General features: G+C 44.6%; 1 protein-coding gene and 1 pseudogene across 3 annotated transcripts in view; one reads left to right on the top strand and one right to left on the bottom strand.

Annotated features, from left to right (window-relative positions):
* The window catches only part of LOC135568891 (neuronal-specific septin-3-like), an 84467-nt gene that overhangs the window by 71220 nt on the left and 3247 nt on the right, over positions 1 to 10000 (bottom strand). The window contains exon 1 of one of the 3 annotated variants that reach the window (XM_065015673.1): positions 5714 to 5952. The exons of the other annotated variants lie outside the window; for them this stretch is intronic. Coding sequence (XP_064871745.1) covers positions 5714 to 5723 — 10 coding nt within the window. The 5' untranslated portion in view covers positions 5724 to 5952. Of the gene's footprint in view, positions 1 to 5713; positions 5953 to 10000 lie in introns of those variants that run through there. 3 annotated transcript variants of the gene reach the window in all.
* Positions 3574 to 4593, top strand: LOC135568892 (platelet binding protein GspB-like; annotated as a pseudogene).

The following is a 10000-nucleotide window of genomic DNA, read 5'->3' as shown; positions in this document are numbered from 1 at the left end:
AGCCCTGTACAGCTAGAGAGATACAGACATGGACCTACTAAAGCCCTGTACAGCTAGAGAGAGACAGACATGGACCTAGTAAAGCCCTGCACAGCTAGAGAGATACAGACATGGACCTAGAAAAGCCCTGTACAGCCAGAGATACAGACATAGACCTAGTAAAGCCCTGTACAGCCAGAGAGATACAGACATGGACCTAGTAAAGCCCTGTACAGCCAGAGAGATACAGACATGGACCTAGTAAAGCCCTGTACAGCCAGAGAGATACAGACATGGACCTAGAAAAGCCCTGTATAACCAGAGATACAGACATAGACCTAGTAAAGCCCTGTACAGCCAGAGAGATACAGACATGGACCTAGTAAAGCCCTGTACAGCTAGAGAGAGATACAGACATGGACCTAGTAAAGCCCTGTACAGCTAGAGAGAGATACAGACATGGACCTAGTAAAGCCCTGTACAGCTAGAGAGACGGGGACACACTATGGGGTCCAAGACAAACAGAGAGTAGACACACACATCTCTGAGATGCATGAGAAAAGCAAACAGAACAGCAGAAGTGATGAGAGTGCCGGACAGGGAGAGAAGGAGACGGAGAGAAGGAGTGACAGAACCTTTGTCCAGGCAATTTGGAGGAGAGACAACAGGTCACACGAAGGGGCCTTAGAGAGGAGAAACAGAACAGATGATGAACAGAGAAGAGGAGAGGATAGATGATGAACAGAGGAGAGGAGAGATGATGAACAGAGGAGAGGAGAAACAGAACAGATTATGAACAGAGAGGAGAGATGATGAACAGAGGGGAGGAGAGGAGAGATGATGAACAGAGGAGAGAAGAAACAGAACAGATGATGAACAAAGAAGAGGAGAGAGGATGAACAGAGGAGAGGAGAGATGATGAACAGAGGAGAGGAGAGATGATGAACAGAGAAGAGGAGAGATGATGAACAGAGGAGATGAGAGATGATGAACAGAGGAGAGGAGAGAGGATGAACAGAGGAGAGGAGAGATGATGAACAGAGGAGAGGAGAGATGATGAACAGAGAAGAGGAGAGATGATGAACAGAGGAGATGAGAGATGATGAACAGAGGAGAGGAGAGATAATGAACAGAGGAGAGATGAGATGATGAACAGAGGAGAGATGAGATGATGAACAGAGGAGAGGAGAGATGATGAACAGAGGAGATGAGAGATGATGAACAGAGGAGAGGAGAGATAATGAACAGAGGAGAGATGAGATGATGAACAGAGGAGAGGAGAGATGATGAACAGAGGAGAGGAGAGATGATGAACAGAGGAGAGGAGAGATGATGAACAGAGAAGAGGAGAGATGATGAACAGAGGAGATGAGAGATGATGAACAGAGGAGAGATGAGATGATGAACAGAGGAGAGGAGAGATGATGAACAGAGGAGATGAGAGATGATGAACAGAGGCGAGATGAGATGATGAACAGAGGAGAGGAGAGATGATGAACAGAGGAGAGGAGAGAACAGATGATGAACAGAGGAGAGGAGAGATGATGAACAGAGGAGAGGAGAGGAGAGATGATGAACAGAGGAGAGGAGAGATGATGAACAGAGGAGAGGAGAGGAGAGATGATGAACAGAGAAGAGGAGAGATGAAAAACATTTTTTATCAACCTTTACAAACATGTCTATGAATTATAATTCACATTTCCTGCTTCTGCAGAGGACGATAAGATAATAGTTTCTATACATGTAAACTCCTGTTGATGGTCCATCCTCATCCAACTGGATGCCATTAACATCAGACTTAGTGAGACGTAGTGAGACGTGGTGAGACGTAGTGAGATGTAGTGAGACGTAGTGAGACGTAGGTGTGTTACCTGTTGTAGTGAGACGTAGGTGTGTTTACTGTTGTAGTGAGACGTAGGCGTGTTTACTGTTGTAGTGAGACGTAGGTGTGTTTACTGTTGTAGTGAGACGTAGGCGTGTTTACTGTTGTAGTGAGACGTAGGTGTGTTTACTGTTGTAGTGAGACGTAGGCGTGTTTACTGTTGTAGTGAGACGTAGGTGTGTTTACTGTTGTAGTGAGACGTAGGCGTGTTTACTGTTGTAGTGAGACGTAGGTGTGTTTACTGTTGTAGTGAGACGTAGGCGTGTTTACTGTTGTAGTGAGACGTAGGTGTGTTTACTGTTGTAGTGAGACGTAGGCGTGTTTACTGTTGTAGTGAGACGTAGGCGTGTTTACTGTTGTAGTGAGACGTAGGTGTGTTTACTGTTGTAGTGAGACATAGGCGTGTTTACTGTTGTAGTGAGACGTAGGTGTGTTTACTGTTGTAGTGAGACGTAGGCGTGTTTACTGTTGTAGTGAGACGTAGGCGTGTTTACTGTTGTAGTGAGACGTGGCGTGTTTACTGTTGTAGTGAGACGTAGGCGTGTTTACTGTTGTAGTGAGACGTAGGCGTGTTTACTGTTGTAGTGAGACGTAGGTGTGTTTACTGTTGTAGTGAGACGTAGGTGTGTTTACTGTTGTAGTGAGACGTAGGCGTGTTTACTGTTGTAGTGAGACGTAGGTGTGTTTACTGTTGTAGTGAGACGTAGGCGTGTTTACTGTTGTAGTGAGACGTAGGCGTGTTTACTGTTGTAGTGAGACGTAGGCGTGTTTACTGTTGTAGTGAGACGTAGGCGTGTTTACTGTTGTAGTGAGACGTAGGCGTGTTTACTGTTGTAGTGAGACGTGGCGTGTTTACTGTTGTAGTGAGACGTAGGTGTGTTTACTGTTGTAGTGAGACGTAGGCGTGTTTACTGTTGTAGTGAGACGTAGGCGTGTTTACTGTTGTAGTGAGACGTAGGCGTGTTTACTGTTGTAGTGAGACGTAGGTGTGTTTACTGTTGTAGTGAGACGTAGGCGTGTTTACTGTTGTAGTGAGACGTAGGTGTGTTTACTGTTGTAGTGAGACGTAGGCGTGTTTACTGTTGTAGTGAGACGTAGTGAGACGTAGGCGTGTTTACTGTTGTAGTGAGACGTAGGTGTGTTTACTGTTGTAGTGAGACGTAGGCGTGTTTACTGTTGTAGTGAGACGTAGTGAGACGTAGGCGTGTTTACTGTTGTAGTGAGACATAGGTGTGTTTACTGTTGTAGTGAGACGTAGTGAGACGTAGGCGTGTTTACTGTTGTAGTGAGACGTAGGTGTGTTTACTGTTGTAGTGAGACGTAGGTGTGTTTACTGTTGTAGTGAGACGTAGGTGTGTTTACTGTTGTAGTGAGACGTAGGTGTGTTTACTGTTGTAGTGAGACGTAGGTGTGTTTACTGTTGTAGTGAGACGTAGGTGTGTTTACTGTTGTAGTGAGACGTAGGTGTGTTTACTGTTGTAGTGAGACGTAGGCGTGTTTACTGTTGTAGTGAGACGTAGTGAGACGTAGGTGTGTTTACTGATGTAGTGAGACGTAGTGAGACGTAGGTGTGTTTACTGTTGTAGTGAGACGTAGTGAGACGTAGGTGTGTTTACTGTTGTAGTGAGACGTAGGTGTGTTTACTGTTGTAGTGAGACGTAGGTGTGTTACCTGTTGTAGTGAGACGTAGGTGTGTTTATTTTTGGTTCAAGATGGCCGCCCAGTTTAACCAGGGCTTCTTTCTGAACCTGTCTCTTGGCGAGACGACAGTTTCAGCATCTACTGCTTCCTCTACTGCTTCCTCTACTGCTTCATCTACTGCTTCCTCTACTGCTTCATCTACTGCTTCATCTACTGCTTCATCTACTGCTTCCTCTACTGCTTCATCTACTGCTTCATCTACTGCTTCCTCTACTGCTTCATCTACTGCTTCATCTACTGCCTCCTCTACTGCTTCCTCTACTGCTTCATCTACTGCTTCATCTACTGCTTCATCTACTGCCTCCTCTACTGCTTCCTCTACTGCTTCCTCTACTGCTTCCTCTACTGCTTCCTCTACTGCTTCATCTACTGCTTCATCTACTCCTTCCTCTACTGCTTCCTCTACTGCTTCATCTACTGCTTCATCTACTGCCTCCTCTACTGCTTCATCTACTGCTTCCTCTACTGCTTCCTCTACTGCTTCCTCTACTGCTTCCTCTACTGCTTCATCTACTGCTTCCTCTACTGCTTCCGCTACTGCCTCCTCTACTGCCTCCTCTACTGCTTAATCTACTGCTTCCTCTACTGCTTCCTCTACTGCTTCCGCTACTGCCTCCTCTACTGCCTCCTCTACTGCTTCATCTACTGCTTAATCTACTGCTTCCTCTACTGCTTCCTCTACTGCTTCATCTACTGCTTCCTCTACTGCTTCCTCTACTGCTTCCTCTACTGCTTCCTCTACTGCCTCCTCTACTGCTTCATCTACTGCTTCCTCTACTGCTTCATCTACTGCTTCCTCTACTGCTTCATCTACTGCCTCCTCTACTGCTTCCTCTACTGCTTCATCTACTGCTTCCTCTACTGCTTCATCTACTGCTTCATCTACTGCTTCCTCTACTGCTTCCTCTACTGCTTCCTCTACTGCCTCCTCTACTGCTTCATCTACTGCTTCATCTACTGCTTCCTCTACTGCTTCCTCTACTGCTTCCTCTACTGCCTCCTCTACTGCTTCCTCTACTGCTTCAGTTTAACCAGGGCTTCCTCTGTCCCCTATGAATAAATACTGATGAATCAGTTTAACCAGGGCTTCCTCTGTCCCCTATGAATAAATACTGATGAATCAGTTTGACCAGGGCTTCCTCTGTCCCCTATGAATAAATACTGATGAATCAGTTTAACCAGGGCTTCCTCTGTCCCCTATGAATAAATACTGATGAATCAGTTTAACCAGGGCTTCCTCTGTCCCCTATGAATAAATACTGATGAATCAGGGGAATCATCATCTGACTGAACAGTGAACTCATTAGATGTTGAACGCAGCTCTACATGGTTAGTGGATCAACACTGAATCAGCACATCTCTGTAGTCCGGCATGTTCCTCAGAGTAGAACCACAGATGATGTGATAACACATGTCTTTCCTCAAAAGAACACACGCACACACACACATACATACACACACACACACACACACACACACACACATACACACACACACACATACACACACACATACATACACACACACACACACACACATACATACACACACACACACACACACATACATACACACACACACACACACGCACGCACGCACACACACACACGCACACATACACGCACACGCACGCACGCACACACACACACACACACACACACACACACACACACACACACACACACATACACACACGCGCACAGACACACACACACACAAGAGTGTTGAGCAACAGTTAGCTCCACAGTGACAGAGGGGGTAGAGACACAGCGCTGGTAAAATGGTGCCACACTTTACATATGAAAGAGCAGTGAGATTCAGCAACATGTGCTGTATCACATGGCCACAACCACAAAACATTCACTAGTCAACAACTAACAACAGAAACCTTCCTCCTAAATATTTCTCAACATCAATACACCAAAACATACACAGCTGTTCAAATTAAACCAAGACATTCTTTTCATTTCACTTTTGAAGACAATCCCATTATTCAGAAAAAACATGCATTGTAAAACAGCCAGGTCCAGAATGTTGTCCCCCCCCCACCCCTTTTCCCAAAGTGGATCGATCCAGTCAGGTCTCATGGTTTGAAGAGGCATTGAGATCGGCCCATAGAGGCCGCGGGGGGAGGATATAAAAGATTCCTACCTTCTCTCATTCACAAAAGCCAGTCTGATTCCTGTTCTCTCTCTCCACGCCCCAGTCCCCAACCATACAGCTGCCTGCCCACCAGGCAGAGAAGAAGAAAGTCCTTATTTTGCTTCTCTTTCTTTGCTCAGTTTATCCACTCACTCGCTTTCCTGAGCTGGAGAGGCGATGGGGAGGATTTGAGCTGATGCCTCTAATTCCTCTACCTCTCTCTGTCTCTGTCTGTCTCTCTGTCTGGCTTTCTCCCTCTCTCTCTCTCTGTCTAGCTTTCTCCCTCTCTCTTGCACTACCTCGCTGTCTGTCTGTCTCTGTCTCTCTGTCTGGCTTTCTCCCTCTCTCTTGCACTACCTCGCTGTCTGTCTGTCTCTCTCTGTGTGAGTGTGAGGGCGGGCGTGATGGCTAAAGCAGTTCACAGCCATTCACATGCAGATTGGCTCAAGGAGCTTCCACTAATCCAACAGAGGACTTCACCTCTCTGCTGCCTAGCCCTCCCTCCCCCCTAACTCCCTCCCCCCATCCCTCTCTCCTTTCTTAGACTCATTTACACACCAGTAGCTGGGACGTCAGACAAGTGTGAATTGGTGTGAATGTCTGTGTATTTAAATGTGTTTGTGTTTGTGTGTGTGCGTGTGTGTGTCTATCGAGAGAGAATGAGAGCTCCCTGCCGACTGCAGATTCAAGCCTAGAAGTAATTGACCTGTAAAATCAATGAGAAATAAAACAGTTGATTTGATCACAGAGTGGTAGTCACAGACGAGAAAGAGATGAGAGACAGAAGGGGGGTATGGCTGCGTTGCCATTCTCTGAAGAAAGTAGCTGGGGTGGACCCATGCAACACCCCCCTTCTGTCTCTCATCTCTCTCTCTTTCTCGTCTGTGACTATCACTCTGTGATCAAATCAACTGTTTTATTTCTCCACACATACCGGTACAGTATATTTTAGTTATCCCTACGGCAACAGCCTCCAGGAACGAGATGCTATTTACACCTTACAGTTATTAAGAAAATCAGGAAAAAATAATTACAACTCCAGAAAATTCAGTCAAGCAAGTTTCTCTCTCACTCCACCTCTCTCTCTCTCTCTGTTTCTCTCTCACTCCACCTCTCTCACTCTCTGTTTCAGCCATTCAGCTATGTAGCTACACACATAGCTAGCTACATAGCTACATAGCTGTATGGCTACACACATAGCTAGCTACATAGCTACATAGCAGTATGGCTACACACATAGCTAGCTACATAGCTACATAGCTGTATGGCTACACACATAGCTAGCTACATAGCTACATAGCTGTATGGCTACACACATAGCTAGCTACATAGCTACATAGCAGTATGGCTACACACATAGTTACATAGCAGTATGGCTACACACATAGCTACATAGCTGTATGGCTACACACATAGCTACATAGCAGTATGGCTACACACATAGTTACATAGCAGTATGGCTACACACATAGCTACATAGCTGTATGGCTACACACATAGCTACATAGCTGTATGGCTACACACATAGCTACATAGCAGTATGGCTACACACATAGTTACATAGCAGTATGGCTACACACATAGTTACATAGCAGTATGGCTACACACATAGCTACATAGCTACATAGCAGTATGGCTACACACATAGCTACATAGCAGTATGGCTACACACATAGCTACATAGCAGTATGGCTACACACATAGCTACATAGCAGTATGGCTACACACATAGTTACATAGCAGTATGGCTAAACACATAGCTAGCTACATAGCTACATAGCAGTATGGCTACACACATAGCTACATAGCAGTATGGCTACACACATAGCTACATAGCAGTATGGCTACACACATAGCTACATAGCAGTATGGCTACACACATAGCTACATAGCAGTATGGCTAAACACATAGCTAGCTACATAGCTACATAGCAGTATGGCTACACACATAGCTACATAGCAGTATGGCTACACACATAGCTACATAGCAGTATGGCTAAACACATAGCTACATAGCTACATAGCAGTATGGCTACACACATAGCTAGCTACATAGCTACATAGCTGTATGGCTACACACATAGCTAGCTACATAGCTACATAGCAGTATGGCTACACACATAGTTACATAGCAGTATGCCTACACACATAGCTACATAGCAGTATGGCTACATACATAGATACATAGCAGTATGGCTACACACATAGCTACGTAGCTGTATGGCTAAACACATAGCTACGTAGCTGTATGGCTACACACACAGCTACATAGCTACATAGCAGCATGGCTACACACATAGCTACGTAGCTACATAGCAGTATGGCTACACACATAGCTACATAGCAGTATGGCTAAATACATAGCTACATAGCTACATAGTAGTATGGCTACATATATAGCTACATAACTACATAGCTTTATGGCTACACACATAGCTACATAGCAGTATGGCTACATACATAGATACATAGCAGTATGGCTACACACATAGCTACATAGCTACATAGCTGTATGGCTACACACATAGTTACATAGCTACATAGCAGTATGGCTACACACATAGCTACATAGCAGTATGGTTACACACATAGCTACATAGCAGTATGGCTACATAGCAGTATGGCTACACACATAGCTGTATGGTTACACACATAGCTACATAGCAGTATGGCTACACACATAGCTACATAGCAGCATGGCTAAACACATAGCTACATAGCTACATAGCAGTATGGCTACACACATAGCTACATAGCAGTATGGCTACACACATAGCTACATAGCAGTATGGCTACACACATAGCTACATAGCAGTATGGCTACACACATAGTTACATAGCAGTATGGCTACACACATAGCTACATAGCTACATAGCAGTATGGCTAAACACATAGCTACATAGCTACATAGCAGTATGGCTAAACACATAGCTACATAGCAGTATGGCTAAACACATAGCTACATAGCAGTATGGCTACACACATAGCTACATAGCAGTATGGCTACACACATAGCTACATAGCTACATAGCAGTATGGCTAAACACATAGCTACATAGCTACATAGCAGTATGGCTAAACACATAGCTACATAGCTACATAGCAGTATGGCTACACACATAGTTACATAGCAGTATGGCTACACACATAGCTACATAGCTACATAGCAGTATGGCTAAACACATAGCTACATAGCAGTATGGCTACACACATAGTTACATAGCAGTATGGCTACACACATAGTTACATAGCAGTATGGCTACACACATAGTTACATAGCAGTATGGCTACACACATAGTTACATAGCAGTATGGCTACACACATAGCTACATAGCAGTATGGCTACACACATAGCTACATAGCAGTATGGCTACACACATAGTTACATAGCTACATAGCAGTATGGCTACACACATAGTTACATAGCTACATAGCAGTATGGCTACACACATAGCTGCATGGCTACATAGCATTATGGCTACACACATAGCTACATAGCAGTATGGCTACAAACATAGCTACATAGCTACATAGCAGTATGGCTACACACATAGCTACATAGCAGTATGGCTACACACATAGCTGCATGGCTACATAGCATTATGGCTACACACATAGCTACATAGCAGTATGGCTACACACATAGCTACATAGCTACATAGCAGTATGGCTACACACATAGCTACATAGCAGTATGGCTACACACATAGTTACATAGCAGTATGGCTACACACATAGTTACATAGCAGTATGGCTACACACATAGCTACATAGCTACATAGCAGTATGGCTACACACATAGCTACATAGCTACATAGCAGTATGGCTACACACATAGCTACATAGCAGTATGGCTAAACACATAGCTACATAGCTACATAGCAGTATGGCTACACACATAGCTACATAGCTACATAGCAGTATGGCTACACACATAGCTACATAGCAGTATGGCTACACACATAGCTACATAGCAGTATGGCTACACACATAGCTACATAGCAGTATGGCTACACACATAGCTACATAGCTGTATGGCTACACACATAGCTACATAGCAGTATGGCTACACACATAGCTACATAGCAGTATGGCTACACACATAGCTACATAGCAGTATGGCTACACACATAGCTACATAGCAGTATGGCTACACACATAGCTACATAGCTGTATGGCTACACACATAGCTACATAGCAGTATGGCTACACACATAGCTACATAGCTGTATGGCTACACACATAGCTGCATGGCTACATAGCAGTATGGCTACACACATAGCTAGCTACATAG

Source organism: Oncorhynchus nerka, unplaced genomic scaffold (genome assembly GCF_034236695.1).
Source record: "Oncorhynchus nerka isolate Pitt River unplaced genomic scaffold, Oner_Uvic_2.0 unplaced_scaffold_1350, whole genome shotgun sequence".
Classification (NCBI taxonomy): domain Eukaryota; kingdom Metazoa; phylum Chordata; class Actinopteri; order Salmoniformes; family Salmonidae; genus Oncorhynchus; species Oncorhynchus nerka.
Note: the sequence above shows the minus strand (reverse complement) of the source record. Positions and strands in the feature narration are given on the sequence as shown.